The following is a 24892-nucleotide window of genomic DNA, read 5'->3' on the forward strand; positions in this document are numbered from 1 at the left end:
CTTTAGATATGCCATTCCTCGCTTGGGAAAACCTCGAAGTAATTGCATACCTCAGGGTATGGAGTGCAGACAGCCGGGACTGGGGCTTGAAGAGATGGAGTCGGCGACCTCATCTGCGACTCAGATGCCTGAGCTGGAAAACAGGCAGGAGATGAGTCAGGTGCCTCAACGCTTCTCTGTGCAACTGGCTGGTCCCACATTGCCTGGTCAATTCTTTCTTTCAGCTCCTCCAAGCGCATCTCCAGATGGAATATCTGTCCTTCCACCGCCCTGGGAAGTGTTAAAATGAATTAGCAAAGATGAGTGAAGCTAGAACAGCAATGCAGCTCAGGGAATAGGAGTACAGAAGTCAGGCTATTGTTCTATAATGCTCAGTACTTCCTGTATCACAGATAGGCAAAGTGATGCTCTCCAGGTGTTGTTGGACTACAACTCCCATCTACCCCATGCAGCAGCATGGGCAGTGTTCAAAAATGATGGGCTTGTAGTCCAACAACCACCTCTGGATGATGCTGCCTTGGCTACCCCTGCTCTAAATTGACTGGCAACAGCTCCCAAGGGGTATCATCCAAAAGTCTGTCAGCACACTGTCTCCTCCTCATATTCAGATCCCACTTTCCCTATTCAACCCAGGACTGTATGAAGACAGCCTCATGTTCAACCCCCAATATCTCCAGGTAGGGCTGGGAGAGACTCCATGCCTGAAATCCTTGCTGAATCAAGTCCGTTCCAAAACCAAAGCGTTCCAAAACCAATATGTGCTTTCCCATAGAAAGTAATGCAAAACGGATTAATCCGTTCCAGACTTTAAAAACAACCCCTAAAACAGCAATTTAACATGAATTTTACTATCTAACAAGGCGATTGATCCATAAAATGGAAGCAATAATCAATGTACTGTACTATGAAATAAATAAGACAGTATTGTAGACATATACATAAAAAAACTTACCTGCACTGATTATAGTTACTGTTTGGATTCCACATAGTCACAAAAACAAATTAACCGAAAAAGCCTCAAAAACAAGAATGCAAAATAAATAGCAAAAAGAAAAGGGCCAAACTTAATCCATTCCGGAAGTCCATTTGCCTTCCAAAATGTCCAAAAACCAAGGTGCAGCTTCTGATTGGTGCAGGCGCCCTGGAAACAGCCGACAGCCACATCGGACGTGCGGCTTCTGAAAAATGTTCAAAACTCAGAACACTTCCGGTTTTTTGGCGTTTGAGAACCAAGGCATTTGAGAACCAAGGTACCACTGTATACAGTATACCGTACATACCGATCAGAATCAAAGTCCCCTAGCGCCCCCACAGGTTCTTGATGGTTCTGCAACTGCCTGTATTCATCTCGAGCCTGTAGATATGTCTGCTCCAAGGCATCCTGGGCTTCCTTTAGTCTTGCGAACCCCTACAATGGAAAGCAAGGTTGAAAGAGGCAGGAGATTTTGAGTGACTTGTTGACTCTGGAGTACCACAGCTGTGTTGACTTTAACTGTATCCTTATGATGGGAAATGGCACTCTAGCAATGCAGCAATACGGGTAAGTTTTTAGTTTCACTGCTAATGGGACCAACAAAAATACACCTTGTGGTAAATTATTTCAGGCATTCTCCCATGACGAAGCTTTCAGACAGATGTTGCCCTCCTGGAAGACACCTTATGCCACTCAGAGAGCAACACTTTCCAAAGTTTCCTGCAAAATGGGATTGTTAAACCACTCTTGAAAGTGTAGCTTTTTGAGGGAAACATGGGTCTCCTAACAGTTCTCAGCACCCTAAACATACATTCTATTTCATAGAATCATAGAGTTGGGAGAGACCACAAGGGCCATCCAGTCCAACCCCCTGCCAAGCAGGAAACACCATCAAAGCGTTCTTGACATATGCCTGTCAAGCCTCTGCTTAAAGACCTCCAAAGAAGGAGACTCCACCACACTTCTTGGCAGCAAATTCCACTGTCGAACAGCTCTTACTGTCAGGAAGTTCTTCCTAATGTTTAGGTGGAATCTTCTTTCTTGTAGCTTGAATCCATTGCTCCGTGTCCGCTTCTCTGGAGCAGCAGAAAACAATCTTTCTCCCTCCTCCATATGATATCCTTTCATATATTTGAACATGGCTATCATATCACCCCTTAACCTTCTCTTCTCCAGCTCCCTAAGCCGTTCCTCATAAGGCATCGTTTCCAGGCCTTTGACCATTTTGGTTGCCCTCCTCTGGACACGTTCCAGCTTGTCAGTATCCTTCTTGAACTGTGGTGCCCAGAACTGGACACAGTACTCCATAAATATTTATTTATTTATTTATTTATTTATTTATTTATTTATTTATTTACTTACTTACATCATCATCACCACCACCACCAATCATGTATCACCCTTCATCCTCTTCTTCAATTCGAATGCCTCATTAAGCTGATGATATTGCAACCAACTTGTTACCATTTTTGCAATATCAAGGTGAGGAAGATGGATGTAGGCATGAACTTGAATGTCTTAAATTATCATATATATATTTCTTTTTTTATGTAAGCGTCAGATGGAAAATCAGAAGTTTTTTAAATCTTTCTCTAACGTTTCTTTTTCTTTTGTTTGTTTGTCTTTTTTATTTTATCTCTCTCTCTCTCTCCTTTCTTCTTATTGTTCCTTTTCTTTCTTTTGTTGGTTCTCTTTGAAGTTCCATGTCAGGGACTTTTATTAAGGTCCAGAGATTGTACACTCTGGATTGGGGGTTGGTAGACGGTTGTTGGAGGATCCTGGGTGAGAAACAGGGAAATGTTGGTCTCCCAGGGTGAGAGGCTGGGAAGAGAAAGTTGAGATCTGGCAGGAGTTACTGTGCTCTATTATGGGTGGTAAGGGCTAAGAATGATCTACTAAGGAAGGACTCTGTATTCCACTTATTCTATTTATTTTCTGGTAACCACTATTTTATGTATTATGAAAAACTTTGATACACATCTCATTAAAAAAGAAGATGCAACATTAATTCAAACCTCAAGAAAATGATTGTGGTACCTTTAGCTGGTCTTGAAGCGGCAACTTCCTTGTTCGAATTAGCTCCTCCAGGTTTTCCACCTAAATAGGAGCATTCAGAACATGTCATCATATCCTGCTAGGCTGGCACTGTTCTTTTGCTATACAATCTCCATTTGGGTGACTCCCCCACCTTCCTTAATCAATTTAATCTCCTCCAGTACCTGTACAATACTTAGACCTGTTCCCCAAAGCCTCTAGGTCACGGGTAGGCAAACTAAGGCCCGTGGGCCAGATCAGGCCCAATTGCCTTCTGGATCTGGCCCTTGGACGGTCTGGGAATTGCTGTGTGGATCGCCAGCACGCACATTGTTTCCCTCTCCCTCACAGTGTCATCGTTGTCACCTCTCTCCCTCCCTCCTCCTGGCTTTTCCCCACCCTGCCTAGAGGAGGAAGGGGGCTGGGTTTTGTTGGTGCCAGCAGCAGCAGCGCTCAAGCGGCCACCATTTTAAGCAGCCCCTCTCCAGAGGCCTTTCACGCACCGCTCATCGTCCCTCTGCCACAACCAGCCCCTGCCACTCGTAAACAGCCACCGGGGCTTGTGGTGCTCTTGCATCATTTCCCCCCCTTCAAAATATAGTCTGCCCCCCACAAGGTCTGAGGGACAGTGGAATGGCCCCCTGCTGAAAAGCTTTGCTGACCCCTGCTCTAGGTGAAAAAAGTCACTTCCATACTGTTTCAGTTGCAAACTGAAATGTATGTTTGTGCAACTGAAGTGGATAAATATGCTTTGTCACAATTTTGTTTTTGTTTTTAATAGTTAGCAGCTTCTCCATAATTAGCTGATCTCTAAGTGGAAAGATAAGGGACGCAGGTGGCGCTGTGGGTTAAGCCACAGAGTCTATCTAAAGCTTGCCGATCAGTAGGTCGGCGGTTCGGGCCCTGCTCCTGCCAACCTAGCAGTTTGAAAGCACGTCAAAGTGCAAGTAGATAAATAGGTACCGCTCTGGCGGGAAGGTAAACGGTGTTTCCATGTGCTGCTCTGGTTCTCCAGAAGCAGCTTAGTCATGCTGGCCATATGACCCGTAAACTGTACGCCAGCTCCCTTGGCCAATAAAGCGAGATGAGTGCCGCAACCCCAGAGTCGTATGCAACTGGACCTTTAAGTGGAAAGATACCAGTGAAGCTGACAGAGTTTGCTGGTTTGTGTGAGGGCTTATCTTAATTTATTATCGGTTAGGAGGGAGAAGGGAGAGAGCAAACGAGGCTGGAGACACCATCCCTGCAAAGTATCTGCAAAGTATCTGCAAAGTGTGGTTCAGCTGAGCTACTCCCTGGGAAGCTGTTAAATCTCCACCTTTAGTTCACCGGTATATTGCCTTGTTGAAAAACTTACCACTATGTTATTTCAACGATATGGTGATTTATTGCATAGCCCTACAAACTGCAAAAACCACCAGCTGGTCTTGTTACCAACAAACTGGGTGGAAAACAACCTGTGAAGACACCCTTCTAACTCATAACACCACCTGCAATAAGCTCATTATTCCCTAACAGCACTCACTTTCTCTCCTCCTTTTACATGCCATCAACTGTGCTAACTAAAGAAATAAGGCTAATTGGATCCCATCACCAATTAGCAACCAAACAAGCACAACAAACCAACGCCACACTAAGAATTCAACCCTCCTCCCTCTCTTAAGTGGGATTCCGTTATTGATGGAACTGAGAGTGTGTGTGCATATCAGTTTTGCAACAGTGGCTGAAGGGGGCTGTTATTTAAGAGAGGCTACAGCGGGTGGCGCTGTGGTCTAAACCACAGAGCCTGCTTGCCGATCAGAAGGTTGGCGGTTTGAATCCCTGCGACAGGGTGAGCTCCCATTGTTCAGTCCCATCTCCTACCAACCTAGCAGTACGAAAGCACGTCAAAGTGCAAGGAGATAAATAGGTACCGCTCCGCCAGGAAGGTAAATGGTGTTTCCATGCACTGCTCTGGTTTTGCCAGAAGCAACTTAGTCATGCTGGCCACATGACCCGGAAAAACTGTCTGCAGACAAACATCGGTTCCCTTGGCCAGTAAAGTGAGATAAACGCCACAACCCCAGAGTCATCCGTGACTGGATTTAATGGTCAGGGGTCCCTTTACCTTTACAGTTCTAAAAGACTGCACTGGATGGGTGTGTGCAGGGTTACTTCAGCTGGAACTGTGGGTGCCATTGCCACTATAGGAGAGGCATTCATGATGAGTTCCAGCACCTCTTTTTCTAGAAAAATAGCACTGAATGTTAGGGCTGCCAGACTCAATAGAGGACAGGACTTCTGTGTGTTTAATTGCCCTGCTCTCTTTTGAGTCTGGAAACCTTAAAGAGAAACCAGCAGACCCTTTGTTTAATTTCCAAGCTAAGGGTCTGCTGGCTTCTCTTTAAGGTTTCCAGACTCAAAAGAGAGCAGGGCAATTAAAGGCACAGAAGTCCTGTCCTCTATTGAGTCTGGCAACCTTACTGAATGTGTGCTTTGCTTTCACAAAGGCTCCAGAGGGAAGCAAATAGTCACACACAGGCATGCACTTCAAAACAGTTTGCTGGCTCTAGGCTGTGAACTTGCCTGAGTCTGGAATTTGCTAGCTTGGGAAGCCAACAGGTGTGTCAAGTGATCTCCTGAAAAAGGTGTTTCTGTGGAGGTGAAGCCATCTGCTGCTGGAATGCCCAAGCCCATGGAGTTGGGAAGAGGAAAGGAGGCTGCCTGAGGGCCAGAAAATCCTGCAATTTAAGCAGACAAAAACTTTTATGCATTGAGATTAAAAAAAATTATCTTACCCATCAGAGCTGCTTAAGGAATTGGGGGGGGGATCTAGCCAGCCATGTTCTCTTCCAGATTATTTCAATCCATTCCAGTCATACCTTGAGTTGCGTTTGCTTCACGTTGCGTTTTTTTCTGGTTACAAACGCGGCAAACCCGGAAGTGTTTACTTCTGGGTTCACCGCTTTGCGCATGTGCAGGAGCAATCTGCATGCTTCACGCATGTGTAGGAGCACTCTATCACGTCATGTGGACACACAGAAGCGGCGCTCTACTTACGGATTTTTCAGGGTGTGAATGGCACCCCGGAACAGATGGCATCCATAAGTAGAGGTACCACTGTACTTTCTTTCCTGCTTTTTTATTTCTCCAACCCATACAATTCAGCCAACATTTTGTGGGTACCGAGCATGCTCACTTCTTATTGCACTGTTTGGGTGTGCCCCATCTTCTTATTTGATTAAAGTTTGTTCTCCTTTACGCACTTCTGCAAAGCTTGGAGTTCCCGTGAGCCTGCTGCTAACCTCACTCTTGTGTTTTGGCTACACCAGGATCCACACTCACAAGAATGAATTTATTCGTAGTCTATAGGAACTGACATATTAAGAAAGGAGATGGTCTTCGGGGCTAGTGAGAAAGCAACAAAAAGCCAAGATAAAATATATGAAGGATCCCAGGGTACAGGGTACCTTGGTTTACAAGCACAATTGGTTCCGGAAGTCTGTACTTATACTGAAGCGTACTTAACCTGAAGCGAACTTTCCCATTGAAAGCAATGGAAAGTGGATTAATCCATTCCAGACGGGTCCGCGGAGTACTTAAACTGAAAATACTCAAACCGAGGCGTACTTAAACCGAGGTATGACTGTACACAGAACTGCTTGGGCTTCTAAGGCAGGGGTGAGGAATCTTTTTGAACCTGAGGGCCACATTCCCTTCTGGACCACCTTGTGGGGGCCACATACTAATGACAGGTGGGGTCAGAGGCAAAAGTGGGTGGAATAATGCATGTCAGTAAACAGTCGAATTACCTTTGTGTGGTAGGCTAGTTTCTATGCACACTCATGGACCTTTGCCACTATCCTCCACCCAAAAAGCACTATCAGAGTTGAAGAACACATTCCAGAGAGACAAAAACACTCAAGGAAGGCACAGATCAGGTGAGGGATGTGGCCTAGGGATAGTTCTGAGAACCATATCAGGAACCTGGAGCTTGGGCCTTGAACACCTCAGTTTCAAAGGCCTGCTATTCTGCTGGCTCAGCTAAGGTAGAGCAGGGGTAGCCAACTTGATGTTTTCGACATATTGTTGGGCTAATACTCCCTTCACCCCAAACACTTGCCCTTCTTGCTGAGTACTGTTGGGAACTGGAATCCAATGACTAGAGAGCCATTGGAACTCACCTGTTGTTCTGTCCCAGCTCCTGCCCACCTAGCAGTTCTAAAGCATAACAGTGCAAGTAGATAAATAGGTACCACTCTGGTGGGAAGGTAAACGGTGTTTCTAAGCACTCTGGCTTCTGTTATGGTGTTCCATTGTGCCAGGAGTGGTTTAGTCATGCTGGCCGTATGACCCGGTAAGCTGTCTGTGGGCAAACACCGGCTCTCTCGGTCTGAAGTGAGATGGGCGCCGCACCCCGACAGTCACCTTTGACTGGACTTAACTGTCCAGGGGTCCTTTACCTTTACATTACTCACCACTGATCTAAGCAAGTTCATCAAATGATTGTAATTTGGGATAGAGGCTGCGCTTGGGGAGATGGGACTATATTTAGCTACCAGCATCAGAGACCTAGCCAATATTCACCCAAACCCTACTGTTTGTCCTAAAGTGAACTTTCTACAAGTGTTATTTCTTCCAAAGGATGGTGCACAGATTTCTCAAATCTTACCTTCATTCCAAGCAGCATCCGGTGCCGAGCTGGAGCTCCCTGTGACCTCAGCTGTCCTGGCCTGAGGGATGCTGAAAGTTATGACCTTGGAGGCCTGAGCCACAGTCCCCGTTTGGACCCCATGGCTGGGTTTTGGAGCGTCATAGTACAGCCGCACCTGAGAAGCAGAAGAAATCCATGGGGTTGTTCAATCCAAATATGATTTTGAACCGCAGGGGTGCTGGAAAGGGTGAGGAGGGGAGTCATGGCCTCTTCCCCAGGAAGTACCTTCAGGCCCTGGGACTTACTTTGCCTACCAAGGCTGGACAATGAACGGTCATAGCATTGATGTCCATTGCCCTGACTTAATCAAGAGGTGCAAATCAGCTGTGGGGTGGTTTCCCCTCTTTAAATGCCAGTGGTTATTTGAAGAACTGATACAGTTCCTCTGAATATGTACAGAGTACATTCCAGACTGTAGCACTGCTTTTAGAGCACATGTAGAAGACCCCCCCATTTTAATCTCCAGTTAAAAAGGATCAGTCAGAAAGCTATGGAAAAGAGGAGCTTCGTTGCTTGAGCCCAGTACTGTTTACACTGACTGGCAGCGGCTCTCCAGGGTTTCAGGCAGCAGAGTCTTTCACAGCCCTAACTGAAGATGCTGGAGACTGAACCAGGTACCTTCTACCGTGTTTCTCCTTTTTTAAGACGTAGGCATAATATAAGACATAGCAGGATTTCTAAGCAATTGTGCGATATAAGCCATAACCCGAAAATAAGACATAGTGATAGACCCTTCCCCCCTCCCGCCAGCAAACTCCCCCCCCTAAAAATCTCTCCCCATTTTGCTGTCGCTCCAAAGACACGTATTTCTTTTAAAAGCTTGTAAAAATGCACCGAAGAGCCATAGCTGCTGGTTGCTGCAGACTCGTGATTTCCCCTCCCGTTCGATTTTTTTTTTTTTTTTTAGCTAGGCTGTGTGAGTGAAGAGGAGAAAAGTGGCATTTGCGGTGGGGAGGAGATGAAACAGGAGGAAGAAAAGAGGGGCGATTGAAGACGCTGCCTTCCCCTTTAGGGAGAGACTCTGTGTGTGCGTCTCTCTCTCTCTCTCTCTCCCCTGCGTGTCTCTCTCTCTCTCTCTCTCTCTCTCACACACACACACACACACACACACACACACACACAGAGCCCACCTCTCGCTTCCCCCCACCTTCTCCCCTTTTAAAAACCTTTTAAAAAGTGAGGATTCTTTTTCTTTCTATTGCTTGTCTGTAGAGCTGCCCCTTTAAGGATTTTTACTGGTACCGGGATCGCTGCCGGTGGCTTCTCGCTGTTTAGGAGCTGCTAAAAGTTAACATTTTGTGGGTAAGAGAAGCAGTTAGGACCAGCAGATTATCTCACCCCGCTTTCCTGCTGGCTCAATTGCTACAATTGCTACCATTTACCATTTTAATTGCTGCTCAACTGCCTTGTTTTCTACAGTATCTCTTATCAGCCGGTAGCCTCTTTGCTATCAGTGCTACAAAGTGCTACATTGTTGGAACTTTCGCTCTTAAGTCTTGGGCTGGCTGGTAGAGATCCTTATTTGCTATACGTACTGCATCACACAGATAGATTCCATTATACTGTACTGGTTTAAATTTAAGAAGCTCCAGTGTAGCAGATTGCTATTAAGTGAGTCCCCACCTGGGAGGAGAGAGAGAGAGAGAGAGCAGCCCTTCGGAGGAGCTCCCTCCCTCCCTCCCTCACGAACATCCCAGGGCCGGGGAGAGAGGGCTGGGCCAGGGACGCACACACTTCCCTTCCCTCAGACTCCCTCTCACGGAGTTTGGTGGTGGCTGTTGCCCGTCCTTTTCTTTCAGTCAAGAATCCTGCCCCGCAGGGAGCCAGGGAGCAAGAGGGGCACTGCTCCTGACGTAATAAAAACAAGACATTCCCTGAAAATAAGCCACCCAGTGTTTTTTTGAGGGAAAAAAGTTATAAGACGGTGTCTTAAAATGTGAGAAACACGGTACATACAATGCAGATGCTTTATTCCCTCCCCTCCCCCAAGCTATAGCCCTCCCTTAAAAGCTGGACAGCCACTGCCATTAGACAATACTACGTTAGATAAACAAATAGCCTTATCTGATAGAAAGCAACTTCTGATGTTGCCAGAGTCAAAAAAAGAAAGAAAAGATTGCTCAGAAGGCCATATGAGCTCATCTCTGATTACCCATTCATAAACTGCTCTGGGGGCTGAGGAAAATCCCTTATCTCCTCGCTCCATCACCCTTTGTCCATCCTTGCTCACTTATTTTCAGTTGGCGGGGACTAAAGCTGGATTTCATTAATCCTTGCCATCTGTGCAGTATGCCTCTCTCTCAAACTCCTCCCACATACCCCTCTGTGAACCACAGACCTGGAAATCCATTCTACTATACCTCTCATGCACATTCAATTATAATCTAGTTTCCAAAGAAGCCTTTTCCTTTTGGGGAGAGACTGTAACACAGTGGTAGAGCATTTGCTGTGCATGCAGAAGGTCCCATGGTCAATCTCCTGTGCCTCCAGGTAGAGGAGGGAGAGGCTCCTTGTCTGAAACCCTGGAGAGCTGCTGCCAGTCAGTGTAGGCCGCACTGAGTTAGCTGGACCAATGATCTGACTCGCTATAATCTTCACTGTTTGTTTAAATGCCCCTGTATGCTGAGCCACAAGACTGGGTGAGAACTTACTGGTGGTTTCCTCTACATCTGAGCCAGAATACTGATGGCAGTCACTTTTGGAAGAGGTTTTAAAAGGGATTTGATAAATTCATGGAGATGTTAGATCCATCAGCAGTTATCAGCAACAGGAATAGACATGGCTGTCAGTTTTGGTTTCTCTCATTTTTCAATCTTCAGTTTACCCCATCTCCAGTTCAGTTTGCAATTATTGCAATTTATTTAAAAGCAAATATGTGCAATTTCCTATTTCTCCTATTTTGCATATTTTTGGTGGTTTTTTTTGTTTTTATGATTTTTATTAAATTTTCTGTTTTGCAAATTCAGATAAACATTTTGCATACTTAAGATATCAATGACTTCCCTTCTTGTCTTTCCATGGTTCATTTTGCATATCTTATATCCCTGCATATTTTACAAAAACTGTACTGGTCTTCCATTATTACATCTAACAAAACTTATCTACACTGTTGAATTTATATTAATACTGCTAGTGTTTTCAGCTGTACACAATTATTTTCCATATATTCAATAAACGTTTTCCAATCTTTAAACGTATGTTCTTCTTGTTCTCTTATTCTATATGTTAAGTCTGCAAGTTACCCATCTTCTTTGGTCGTGACCTCGCTCATTTTCCATTTTTGGGCTAACAAAACCTGAACCACTGTTGTTGCATACATAAACAACCTTTTCCGACACCTGGAGATTTCAGTCTGAATTATCCGCAACAGAAGGAAAGGATTACCTATTTCCATTTTCTCTAATACCTTAATCATGAATGACCATGAAATATTATCAAAGGCTTTCTCTGTGTCTAAAAAGATTAGTGCGGCCTGCTTTTCATTTCTTACTTCCAAATATTCTATTAGATTAATTATGTTTCTTATTTTGTCCTTCATTTGCCGGCTTGGTAAAAAACCAGCTTGGTCTCTATGGACTGACTCAGTCAACGTGCTTTTTAGTCTGTTAGCTAAAATTGTAGCAAATAGTTTATAATCATAGTTCAATAAAGAAAGATGTCTGTAATTTCTAGTCTTTGTTAAGTCACTATCTTTCTTAGAGATTAGGGTAATAAATGCATCTATTTTACATATTTTTGGATGCAATTTTTGCCTCATACACATTTTCTGCAAGCTGTTTCTCCATATAGAATGCACACTTGTTTGTCTTTTTGACTAATACATTGGTGAACACACTTCCCTCTAAAATACACCTTTCTGCATGCATGTTTTAGCTGGGGAACTGCATTTCAAAATTTGGAGGAGTGAGAAGTTTGAGAGAGAGCCACAATTCTACCTTTGCATGTTGATTTGGGAAGGTCAAATTAAGATAAGATAATGCAAGCAAAAAAAAAATCCCTCACCCCCAACTAGTTTCCTGCATGAAAGCAGAATAGAGCCTCCAAATCCAGTTGTGCTTTGCCCAGAGTATCAAAGACAAAACAACGACAACTAGAAAGGAGAGTTGCCCTGCCAGTGGCCTTCTCAGAAACATTGAGCTAACCACTTCTGGAAGCAGAATGCTGATTATATCATCCATTGGCCTGATCCAGCAGAAATATTTTTTCTGTTAAGAACATAAAAAAGGTAAAGGTAAAGGACTCCTGACAGGTAGGTCCAGTCACGAACGACTCTGGGGTTGTAGTGCTCATCTTGCTTTACTGGACAAGGGAGCCAACGTTTGCCTGCAGACAGTTTTTCTGGGTCATGTAGCCAGCATGACTAAGCCGCTTTTGGCGAAACCAGAGCAGCACAAGGAAACACCATTTAGCTTCCCGCTGGAGTGGTACCTATTTATCTACTTGCACTTTGACGTGCTTCTGAACTGCTAGGTGGGCAGGAGCAGGGACTGATCAATGGGAGCTCACCCCGTCGCAGGGATTCGAACCACCAACCTACCGGCAAGCCCAAGGCTCAGTGGTTTACACCACAGTGCCACCCACGTCCCCGTTAAGAACATAGCATAATAATATAAGAGCCTGCTGGATCAGGCCAATGGCCATCTAGTTCAGCATCCTGTTTTTACAGTGGCCATTCATATGACTGTAGGAAACCTGGACAGCAGCACTCTCCCCTCCTGTGATTTCCAGCAACTGACCATGGAGGCACAGCACAACCATCATGGTGACTAGCCACTGATAAGACTTGAATTTCTCCAATCCTATTTTAAAGCCATCCATGTCCTTAAGACTTCTTTTAATTAGTGTTACACATCTTCCTTCCTCTTTCTGAGTAGCTGCCGTGGTTGCTTCTGCTGGGCTGTGGTTTGAAAAGAGACAGCTCTTAAGATACAGGAAAGGGGTGGGTGGGGGAAAACCTGTTGCAACCCTGAGCTGCTCATCTTTTAGGCACGTTCTCGTATTCTCACATTCCTGCTCAAGCAGAGGCTGCCTGACTCACTGACACAAACAGGAGCCTAGAACCAAAAGTGCTTGTGGGGGTGGGGTGGGGTGTATCTTCAAAAACACACACATAATGATTCCCGTTCTCTCCTTTAAACAGACTCTCCCCCTCATAAAAGGGCGAGGGGGCCTTGCTAAGAAAAGCCTGGTTGCTAGATCAGGCCTGTGGCCCATCTAGTCCAGGATCCTGTGCTCACAATGGCCAGACATATGCCTGGGTAAAACCTGCAAGCAGAGCCTGAGCGCTACAGCCCTCCCCACATGATTCTAAGCAACCAGTGTTCAGAGGTCTACTGTCTCCAACAGTGGTGGCAGAGCACAGTCATAGAATCATAGAATCATAGAGTTGGAAGAGACCACAAGGGCCATCCAGTCCAACCCCCTGCCGAGCAGGAAACACCATCAAAGCATTCTTGACATATGCCTGTCAAGCCTCTGCTTAAAGACCTCCAAAGAAGGAGACTCCACCGCACTCCTTGGTAGCAAATTCCAGTCATTGTGGCTAGGAACCACTGCTAGCTTTATTATCCATGAACCTGTCTAATCCTCTTTTGAAGCCATTCAAATTGTGACGCCAGGTGAGTGACGGCCCCACCACCTTCCAGATTTGGCCCACAGGGCAGGGGGAAGTGATGCCCATTAGTTCTGGTAGGGTGGAAAGCAGGGAGAACAACAGTGTGGCAGGTGGAGTCAGAGGTGAGATGAGCCAGAGCCAATGACAGGTGGAGCTGACTGATTCTAGGCTCCCTGCTGAGCTCTACAAAGGGCAACACTAAGAAGGAGGAGGAGGAGCCTGACATTCAGTGCCATCCCCTGGACTGGCTGTAACTAAGAAGGCAGGCAGGTGGAGGATGGCTGAGAGCAGACTGAGGTTGGTGGGGTAGTGCTTCATTCTCCCTAATCGGCCAGCCTCCACTGCTGTGGGAGAGGGAGATGGTTGAGAGGTTAGAATCCAGCCTGCCCACCAGATCCAGTTACCCATTCCTGTCCTACACACAGAAATCTAGCATGACAGAAGACAGTTGGATGAAGGAGAGTACGAGGTCCTCAAACAACCTGGAGACATCCTACCTTTGCACCCAGCCGTAGCCGGTCAATGGTGTTTTCAGCTTCAGCATACTTTGTCAGCAGTTTGTGGTAGTCCTCCTAAAAAGAAGAAGAAAGGAATCTGCCGTCTGTTAGGTTCATTTTTTTGGAGTTCCAGTCAGGGCAGTCTCGAGCAGGTCGGGTGCCCTGGCGCTGAGGGGCGGAGATCGCTCCAGCGCCCCCGCCCTCGCAGGGCGTAGCATGGTTTCCGCGCGGCTTTGCCGCGCAACACCCTGCCTACCGGCACCGTGCCAATGGGGCTCTACCTAGAGCCGGCCCTGGTTCCAGTCAACCTCACTGACAGGAGCCCAGGCTGACTGGTTAACAGTTAAGGATATAAGAATCATAGAACTGTAGAGTTGGAAGCAATGTTCACAGCCCAGTCTGATGAATCCTCATAACTCCCTCGTCTGCCCCACAAAAAAAGAAAGAAAAGAAATCATGGCAAAGAAATGCAAACTGGTACATGTTGCATCATTTCTGCAGCATTCCCTTTTTGTTGGGACAGGATTGGCAAGATCGTAGTTTTACAGATCATAGGGCTCTTAATTATTTTAAGTTACCCATGGCATGGCCTAGCTCTTCCTGAGGTGGTGAACTCATGTCTAATACTGTATCACCCCAGATGACAGATGGCCTGCATCCCTAAATGCTCTTCCATATAATAATAATAATAAAAAAGATCCCCATGCAAAGAAAACTAGCATTTCATGGAGAACGGTGTTCACCCATTCCTTTCCCCACATGCTGCTTGTCTAGGTGTGGCGAGTTCTGTATAGAGGATCACTCAATAATTTCAAATTGTTAGACACCCCTCTCCACTTTCTTAGCTACTTGCTACCCAGTCATGGAATTTGCATGGGTTGTTTCCAGTGTTAGAGTAGGTATAGTGAAATATAACCGATTGTTATTTGCAAAAAAAACCCTAAAGTTTCACTCAGAGTAACTTAGTCATGTACACTAAGTTACTCTGAGTGAAACTTTAGGGTTTTTGTTTTGTTTGTTTTTTTGCAAATAACAATCGGTTATCGTTATCCCAGTCACATACATCATCTCCTAGACCTAGCCCTTCTTGCCTGGACTTCCCAACCTACCCTTGACACCCTAACCCAGTCACTTTGGTTTTCTGCAACTCCTAAAGTTTTCCAATTCTTCCCTCCTCTATCTTTCACTCTTTGTTATGTTTAACCCTACTTGTAAATTTATACTTACACGGTTTCTTTTTAAAGTTGCTCCCACTTGCTTAATACTGTTTTTCTCTTTGTATTTCTTATTTTGGTCACCATCGTGGCTAATTTTACATATTCTATTAGTTTAAGCAATCACTGGTCTTTGGGTGGAATTTTCCTCCCCTTCCACATTTTAGTGTGTACGTAGTACCCTTCCTGTAGCTATTGCGTAAAGGAAGAGGTGGTTTTGTTTTGTTTTTTAACTTTATCTGGGATTTCCTGTCCCATTGCAACTAACAAGAATGCTTCTGGCTTCTTGGGGCTCTGAGTGATACTGAGTTGGATACAACTCTATGGAATTTGATTCTGGAAGATGTAGTGATGGCCACTAACTTGAATGGCTTTAAAGGAGGATTAGCCAAGTTCATAGAGAACAAGGCTATCAATGGTGAATAGCCCCAATGGCTATGTTCTACATCTACTGTCAGAGGCAGCCTTTGTCTGAATACCTACCTGTTCCTGGAAATCACAAGTTGGGAGCATAGCTGCCAAGTCTCCCGTATTCCCCAGGAAATCCCCCTTTTTCCAGCTGTTCCTAGCTGAAAAAAACAGATTTTTTTTGTTTTTCCCGTTTATTCTGGCGCGGCGGCCATTTTGGAACTGGGCGGAGCATGCTCAGAAGCGACTTTTGATGCTGCTCTTCCCAGTTCCAAAATGGCTGCGGTGCGACTTCTGGCGCGGCGGCCATTTTGGAACTGGGCAAAGCAGCATCAAAAGTTACTTCTGAGCATGCTCCGCCCAGTTCCAAAATGGCGGCAGTGCTACTTCCGGTCTGCTACTTCCGCCTGGTCCCTTATTTCTCTGACAGCAACTTGGCAGGTATGGTTGGGAGAACACTGTTGGGTTCCTGCTTGTGGGCTTCCCACTGGGGTATCTGGTTGGCCACTGTGAGAACAGGGTGTTGGACTAGATGGTCTCCCTTTGACCTGATCTAGGGCTTTTCTTACATTCTTAAGGGATACAAGCTCAGACACAGGCCACCTGCCTGAATGAGAAGTAAGTCAATGTGTGGCTTCAGAACTTTCACAATAGACACTGAAGCTATTACCTGAAGCTGATGCACCAGCACCGTAGCTTGTCTTGGGGATTTGAGTTCTTCAGGAATGACAGAAATGGTGGGGGCTTGACATTTCTGTACGGACCCTTCCCCACTGCTCAGCAGCACCTCGCGGACAATCTCAGCAGGAGACTTGAAGACCACTGGCTTCTCAGATTCCTTGGTCCTCGCTGGGGGGGTCCTCCCCCGGGGTGGATGGTAGCTTTGTTGGTTCTTTGGAAACTTCACTCGAGGCTCCACTTTGGACAGATCTGGAAGCGGGTAGTTGAGCTGCCCTCGGCCATACTGCAAAGTGTCAGTCATTGCCAGGTTTACTGGACTTGCTTGGACAGGCTTGCTCAAACTGGACTCTCCTGCCCTTTTCCAGGCAGCTCTCCCCTGTGGGCTCAGGGACCTGGACTGCCTTCTCAATTTGGATGGCAGTCCACGAGGAGAATCTGTTTTCAGCTTCCACACCTTTTCCAGCTGCTGATAGCCAACTTGCCTCAGGGCGTGAGATGTTTCCATTGCCCCGTTTGGTTCCAGAAGCTTCTCCTTGGGTTTAACAGTGGCTAAAGGAAAACACTGAGTTGTTCTGGCTCTGCCAGCAGTGGCAACCACCTTGACAACACCTCCCTTAGGGTGGCCCAGGTTCTCTATAAAGGAGGATTCTGGTAAGGTCTCAGCCTCAATGCTGGGAGAATTTAGAACATCGTCTACAGACGAGGGGCTATGGCTGCAGCCCATGGAACCCCCAAAAGAGCTGCCATGAGGACTTCTCCTTGATGGGGAAGTGAGTGCCATTTCCTCTGGAAACTTCTGAGTCTTGCCAAGGTCATAGGCAACTGTTTTCAAGAGGGTGCATTCCAGAGGAAGCCTGGAAGGAGAGGGACTGAGGTTGGAGTTATCAGAAAATTCTTCTCCACCTTCTGAGATAAAACTGTAGGATTTGCTGCTCTTATACAAGGCCAGTGGGTCTCTCAGTGCCTCAGGACTGGTGCTATACTCTGAGCCGTACTGGACCTCATATGAGAGCTCTGGGTAGGTCTCTCCCTCGCTGCTAGCATCCAACTCCCCTGCGTGTTTCTCCATATCTTGGGAGCTGTCTGGATCCTGGTCATCTTCTGGGACACCCAAAAGTTGATCTCTCTGTGGATGCCAGTAGGAAATTGGGCCTTGATCATTGGGGCTTCCATTGTCCTCTAGATGTTCTGTGGGGGAGGAAGAAGAGAATGCTTAAATATATCCCACTTTTGATCATGTAGCTTAAAGCAGAGTGCAGGCATTAAAATACTAAATTGGGTTAAAAGTCCCAGACCCCTTCCAGGAGCTCAGAGTAATTCCATTTAAGACCTCACAACTTTACCAAAATTTCAGGAAGGCCTTTAGTTCTTTTCCTCATCAAACATAGGGGTTGTATTCAATGTTAGTCCTACCTAGAGCACACCCACTGGCATAATTTATTCATCCTACCCCACACCCTCTAGTTGACCCTGCAGTCACTGTTGCTCAGCCTAACCTACCTCACATGGTTGTTGTGGAGATAAAATGGAAAAGGGGAGAGTAGCGTATGCAGCCCTCCTACCTGCTACTCCTAGAAAGTGGCATTCAGAAGAACTTCCTGACAGTAAGAGCTGTTCGGCAGTGGAATTTGCTGCCAAGGAGTGTGGTGGAGTCTCCTTCTTTGGAGGTCTTTAAGCAGAGGCTTGACAGCCATCTGTCAGGAATGCTTTGATGGTGTTTCCTGCTTGGCAGGGGGTTGGACTGGATGGCCCTTGTGGTCTCTTCCAACTCTATGATTCTATGATTCTATGATTCTATGATTCTAAGTATACTACCCCTGAACATGAAGGTTCAATTTACCTTTTGTGCCCCCATTGACATTGACAGATCTGGCATACATGAATGCACCTAATTTCAAAACCATCTGAACCAGACTGCCATCACCACATTTGTGACAGGGAGTTCCATACAGTGGTACCTCGCAAGACGAATGCCTTGCGCAACGAAAAACTCGTAAGACGAAAGCGTTTTGCGATGTTTTCGGTGACTCGCAAGACGAAGTTTTCTATGGCCATGCTTCGCAAGACGAAGTTGTTCGGTGTGTTGTTGTTGTTTTTTTTGCTGCGGCAAACCGCGCTTCGCAGGATGGAATTATCGCAAGACGAAGCGACGCATGGAATGAATTACTTTCGTCTTACGAGGCACCACTGTATCTGAATAATGCATTATGTGCCCATCCTTTTGTCTGTCCTGGATCCTGTGCCATGTGGTAAACAACTATCTCATCTCCAGCTTCAACATCCAGAAGATCTGTGAAGTGTGAGAACTGGCATTTGGCCTCAGTGTGTGTATTTCACAACACCATTAAAACTCCACACAAATCCCATGCCAGCCACAGTTGAGTTTCTGACATCTGTATAAATTATGCAAATTTGCAAAAACCAAGTTCTCTCATTCTGGCTTTGCTAGTAATAGTAGGAAGTTAAAGGGCACTGTGGCTCCAAAACCACTGATAAACTTACTCAGCTACCTCTCTTGTCCCGTGTTGGCACACGGGTGGCGCTGTGGGTCTAAACCACCGAGCCTCTTTAGCTTGCTGATCGTAAGGTCAGCAGTTCGAAAACTGCACAATGGGGTGAACTCCTGTCACTTTGTCCCAGCTCCTGCCAACCTAGCAGTTTGGAAGCACACCAGCATGAGCAGATAAATAGGCACCACTGCGGTGGGAAGGCAAATGACATTTCTGTCATGGTGTTCTGCTGCGCCAAAAGTGGTTTAGTCATGCTGGCCACATGGCCCGGAAAAGCTGTCTGCAGAAAAGCACTGGTTCCCTCAGCCTGAAAGCGGAGATGAGCACAACACCCCATAGTCAAATTCGACTGGACTTAACCTTCCAGGGGTCCTTTATCCCATGTGCTTTCAAGCAGACCTTCTTAGTCTTAAGGGCTACAAAGCTGCTTTCTTTAAAATAAAAACATCAAGAGCAGATTCTTAGAAAGCTAAATCCTGTGCCTTTTACCATGTTCTGTTTTTCTTCTGGGCTCCTGAGGAATATTATTAATTTACAATTATTACTACTTTTATATTTATCAACCGTTATATCCCCCTTTCCTGATTAATTACCTAAGAAAAGCTCTTCTGTTGCTTATACTGTTCTTTCAGTAGCCAGACAGATGCCATAATAGGAAGCCTGCAAGCAGGACCTTCTCCATTAATAGGCTTCTCCTCCATGAATTTGTCTAATCCTTGTTTAAAGCCACCCATATTGGTGGCTATATTTGCCTCCTTCAAGAGCAAGTTCCATGGGTTAGCTATGCTCTGTATAAAGAAGAGCTTTCTTTTATGCACCCTGAATCTTCTAACATTCATTGTGCAGCTCCCATTCCTTTGAATGAAGTCCACACAAGCAATGGCACCCACAGTGGTGGCTAGTGTTCATAGGGTAGACTGTAGGGAGTTGGAGTCAACTAATTCTAGTTTTGTCCCTCTCTTCCTCCTCCCTGCTGAGTTCTACAAAGGACATCACTTGAGACTAAGGAGGAGGAAGTTGGCAGGCAGGGCCACCCCCTGGACTGGATGTAAGTAAGAAGGGAGGTAGCTTGGGACTGGCTGAGGACATGCTGAGGGCAGTGGGGCAGTGCCCTTTTTGCCCTAATAGGTCACCCTCCTACTGGTCATAAACTACTTTCACTCAATTAACCAATGTTCCTGGAGAAGGCTCAACCAAATCTCCTCTGCTACTCACTGTGTCGGTTTGCAGAATTCCCAGGGCTGGTTGCCCCTGCACATTTGAAGTCCTGATGTTCACCCAAGTCAGACCCCCAGTTGTGTTCTGCCAAAAATTCCTGGTCGCTCTTAAGCTCTTCCAGAAGTTCAACATCCTCCAGGATCTCCTGAGGTGAAGAGATGCCCTGCCGATCCAGGCTCCCCACAAGCCTGCTTCTTTCCATGCTGAGGTCTCCGTCCGGATCTGCACCCCTCTTGATATCATCTTCCTCCACCTGTATGCAGAGGTGTTGCGCTTCAAAGCCATCCCTTGCTGCATTGGACATCCCCACAGTCACTGATAAGGCAGACTAATGCAGGGTGGCGTGGCGGAAGAACTCCCGGGGTGGGGGGAACAAGACGGGAGCGAGACTCACTTGTGCCTTTTCATCATTGCTTCTGCAAAGAGCTGAGGGGTGTCAGGGAGTGGTACGGGCCTTGGGAAAAAAAGTAGGTCACATTGTGGTTTCATTCAGCACTTCCACACATCCTGTCCCCAGGCTGGAGGGGGGGGGAGACAAGAGAGAATTTGAATGGCAGTCAGGAAAGTTGGCTCTTATTTTTCTCAAAGAACCCTTTTTTGGCCTTTCCATTCAATGGTTAACATTTCTGTTGGCCAGTAAGACATGCTCCAACTGCCCCCTCCTTGCGAGAGATGGCAGCAAGCACAGGTTGTTCCTGGAGACAGAACTGAGAGAAAACAGCAAAAGTGGTTGATAGTGTTGGTTTTCCAGGAACTGTCCCTAAATAGGTTTCCAGTTTTTGGCTAGCTGGAGAGCTTAATGTCATGAACCCTAGCCTGACACTCCAACACAAGGGCATGGACCATGGGTTGGCAAACTAAGTCCCAGGGGCCAGATCCAGCCCAATTGCCTTTGGGATCTGGCCCACGGAAAGTCCGGGAATCGCCATGTGGATCGCCATGAGGATTCTGATCATTCAGGCTGCGCCATTCCCGTCTCCTCCCTCCCTTCTCCTGGCTTCTCCCTGCCCTGCCTAGAGGAGAAAGGGGGCTAGGCTTTGTTGAGCTGCGGTTGGCTGAGTGCAAATTTTAAGCAGCCCCTCTCCAGAGGCCACTCTGTATGGCCCTCAGAAATCTCCCCAGTCCACTGCCTTCAGTGACCCTGCTTTGCATCCCTTTGAGTCGCCCCCGCCTGGCCTGGCTGTGTCCTTAAATTCTGACAATTGCTCTTGAAATAGAGAGGGGTGATTGTGTGTAGAAACTAGTCTACTAAACAAAGGTAAAACCTACATTCATTGCTCGGTCTGTTTTTGCCTCAGGCCCCGCCCATCCCTGGCATGTGGTCCTGGGAAGGCTGCCTAGAATGGAATGTGGCCCTCAGGGTGAAAAATATTCCCAATCCCATTTGATTGTAACACTCTTTTGCTGCTTTCTCTCCCTTGGATATCCTACAAGAGACCCAAGGCTTATCCCAGGACCAAGAATCTTAGACAAAAGGGGGAAATTGTGGGATTTTAAAAATCAGTGGTGCTAGAATGCCATTGCAGGGCAGCTGGGATAGAGTCTTAGACCAAGGTAGAGATGAGGAACTGTCTTTCTGTTGTAGCCTACATTCCCTTGAGGGTTACCTGGTGGCTGTGCTTGCTCACAGTGGGTGTGTGCAACGCCAAGAGTGGGCATGGGACGCCTTTTCCTCTCTCCCACAGGTCCCTCCTTCTCACCTGCATGAAGTTGGGCCAAGGATCAAATAAAAATGTGCTGAGGGCTGGATTTAAGGCCAGAAAGACCTGGATTCAAAGTCATGAAGCTTGTATTAATCACCAACTCTTGGCATAGCCTACCTCACAGTCTTCTTGTAGGAATGAAATTTGGTGTGTGTGAAGAAGAGAACCCTTGGAGGAAGGCTGGCTTCTCCCATGGCTGACACCAGTTCGCACAATAGATTCCACTCTCCTCTTCTTCTACACACACACACACACACACACACACACGTTCTTCATACAGATGGCAGACACAGAAATTCCAGTATCAGGCTGTGCCATTTGCCACAGGCAAAGTGTGATGCAGCTGGGGGAGGGGGGGGGAGTCTTCTATCCTCTCCAGCCAAACTGTAGTGTCTGAAAAGGTCCCATTCATTCCAATGGAGAGGTGGCATTGATTCCAGAGCCAGCAAGGCAATAAAGGACTCATCTCACACAGAGCTGAGGAACTCAAAGGGGGCATTCACACAATCCACTAAGATCATAGACTTCAAACAGGGGTTCTTGTGCACAGCTGTTGGGAGTAGGATTCTGCACAAGGTGGACAGAATGTATGAAGACTCCAGCTGGATTAGGCCAAAGACCCACCTAGCAGTGTCCATTTGGAGAAGGAGCATACCTCAGTGGTAAAGCATCTGCTTTGCACGCAGAACATCCCCGGTTCAATCCCTGGCATCTCCAGGAAGGGGTGGGAGTGTACCCTCTCTGAAATCCTGGAGAGGCACTGCCAGTCAGCATAGACAGTGCTGAGCTAGATGGACTAAGGCAGCCTCCTATGTTCCTATCCTGCTCTCACAGTGGCCAACCAAATGCCTCTGGGGTGCAGGACATGACTGCAACAGCACTCTTCCCTAATAGCAATTCCCAGCATACTCTCTGACTGCGGAGGAACAGTATAGCCAATGTGCCTAGGAGTTATCCACATGGATTTGTCCAATCCTCTTCTAATGTCATTCAAGTTGGTGGCTGTCACCACATCATCTGGGAGTGAGTTCTATAGTTTTAAGTATGGACTTCCTTCTTCCTGCATGATGCTCCCACTTGAGGTGGACAGGGCTTCTGCCCCCACCCCACAAGGGAATCCATCAAGGTAAGGTCATGCACAGTCCATTAAGGTTTGCAGCTCACCCTGAGGAACAGCAATCACATTACCTGGGTTCCACTTGCAGCTGCTGAGCTTGTTGCAGTCCAGCTTGGCTGAGAAAGATCCATTAGCACACAGCCTCCTTTGTTCACCACTGTTTGTTCTAGGAGACTAAGTGGCCTTCACTTTCACTGTCGCCCAAGGCTGCTTTTAAAGAGAGGGGCCTCTCAATAAGCCTGTATGATTTTTCTCTATTGTGTGATACTCCTTTTCTTAGAGAGAGAGAGAGAGAGAGAGAGAGAGAGAGAGAGAGAAAGAAAGAAAGAAAGAAAGAAAGAAAGAAAGAAAGTAGTTTCCTCCCACACCAAAGGCACTAGTAACCACTCATGCTGTCTCTTCTTGCTTTCCCTAAAGCCATGTGCTCATGGCTCCCTTTACTCCTCTCTAGAGAAAAGTCCTTTCATCCACTCTGTTTCTCCACAGGTTAAATACGTGAGTTAGAGAGGGAAAAAATCAACCCAAAGACTCCCAAATCCTCTACTGAGGCAATCTGAATTCTGGAAAAAAATACATGCAAAGACCACACAAGGCCAAACCACACATCTACATGGCACTATGCTCCATTGAACTAAGCTTCTAGTTCTCACTGAGGTGGGCAATATGTGTCTGAGTCTTCCACTTTATGTGAGGGTCCACATGATGCTCCTCTGTAATACCACACATGTTCCCTGCACTTAACAAGCTAGTGACTCAAGGTTTGGAGACTAGCCACTTCTCCTAGTTTTCTACATGCAGGATTTTATTTTTGTCTTGCATTTTGTTATGCAGCAACCTTTCAAGCATATGAGCCCCACCTAGAGTCTGGATAGAAGCAGGGCAAACACCAGTTGGCCACTTCAGTGAGACTTGCCTCTGAGTAAATTTGCCTAGAATCCCAAGACACTGCTCCTTCTCTTGTGTTAAACACCTCTCCACCCAGGAGCAAAAAGAACCAGCGCAACAAACACAGCAAGGCCACATTTGAAACTGGAGACAGCTGGTAATTGCCGCACTTGGGAACCCAGCACGTCACTATGGATTAAATCTAAACTGTGACCATGGAGATTCTTAGCATTAAGCTTTTCTGAAGGACAAACCAGAGCAGGCATAGAGAAGGCAACTCACCAGTAAAACAGCAATTTGAATTGCTCCTCTGCTTATGATGGTAAAGAAAAGAAAAGCTGGAAACCTAAGTGGTGTTCCGTAACACTCCTCTTGTCAAGCTTTTCTAGGTGGCTTTCAATAGGGAATGTGACAAATTCATGAAGAATGGGTTTATCAAAGGCCGCTAGCTGTGGTGCCCATATGGAACCTTCATGTTCCTAGGCAAGGTATCTTGGTCCAGTATACCTGAAGGAGCGTCTGCACCCCCATCGTTCTGCCCGGACACTGAGGTCCAGCACCAAGGGCCTTCTGGTGGTTCCCTCGTTGCGAGAAGCCAAGTTGCAGGGAACCAGGCAGAGGGCCTTCTTGGTGGTGGCACCTGTCCTGTGGAACGCCCTCCCATCAGATGTCAAAGAGAAAAACAGCTACCAGATTTTTAGAAGACATCTGAAGGCAGCCCTGTTTAGGGAGGCTTTTAATGTTTAATTGTTTTATTTCATTTTTCTGTTGTAAGCCGCCCAGAGTGGCTGGGGAAACCCAGCCAGATGGGCGGGGTATAAATAAATTATTATTATTATTATTATTATTATTATTATTATTATTATTTCTGAACACCTGTCATGTTCTGGTCTGACACTGGAACCGAAAGGAAAAGCACCAAGGCTGGAAGACCATGGACAGCTCCAAATGAGCAGCTTGCTTACACAAAGCTTGGGAGCAGATTGAGGCCTTTAATGCCTGTGCCCCCCTCTTCCAGGCTCGCTCCACTCCCTTGAGAGAACTTCAGAGGGCCAACCCTCTGGCCTGAAGATGGGCACTCCCTCCATACTACAGCCGCCCTCCTGGTGATGCACAGTGGAAGGCATGTGGAGCTTCAGGCTCAAGGGAAGGTGCCCAGGAGCGTCCAGGGAATGGCCCTACCAGCTCTGGTTACCTGGGAGGTTCCTCTCTTTTTTTTTAAAAAAAAAATTTTTTTATTAATTTTCCAATTAAAACCAATTATATCACATTCAATATTTCAAATTATACACATATATATATCAATCAAACCGAATGTTATGCCAAATCATCTAAAGAATTTTTT

General features: G+C 46.3%; 1 protein-coding gene across 4 annotated transcripts in view; it reads right to left on the bottom strand.

The window, feature by feature from the left end:
- The window catches only part of AKNA (AT-hook transcription factor), a 65115-nt gene that overhangs the window by 17603 nt on the left and 22620 nt on the right, over positions 1-24892 (bottom strand). For 2 of the 4 annotated variants that reach the window (XM_088665004.1, XM_088665007.1), the window contains exons 2-9: positions 19840-20360; positions 16104-17302; positions 13812-13886; positions 7659-7815; positions 5573-5727; positions 3011-3070; positions 1281-1408; positions 51-270 (exon numbers count right to left, since the gene is read on the bottom strand). In XM_088665004.1, coding sequence (XP_088521130.1) covers positions 51-270; positions 1281-1408; positions 3011-3070; positions 5573-5727; positions 7659-7815; positions 13812-13886; positions 16104-17302; positions 19840-20146 — 2301 coding nt within the window. In that variant the 5' untranslated portion in view covers positions 20147-20360. Of the gene's footprint in view, positions 1-50; positions 271-1280; positions 1409-3010; positions 3071-5572; positions 5728-7658; positions 7816-13811; positions 13887-16103; positions 17303-19839; positions 20361-22733; positions 24499-24892 lie in introns of those variants that run through there. The other 2 variants (XM_088665005.1, XM_088665006.1) reach the window with 2 other exon arrangements.

The sequence above is a fragment of the Zootoca vivipara genome, chromosome Z2 (assembly GCF_965207765.1).
Source record: "Zootoca vivipara chromosome Z2, rZooViv2.hap1.1, whole genome shotgun sequence".
NCBI classification, from domain to species: domain Eukaryota; kingdom Metazoa; phylum Chordata; class Lepidosauria; order Squamata; family Lacertidae; genus Zootoca; species Zootoca vivipara.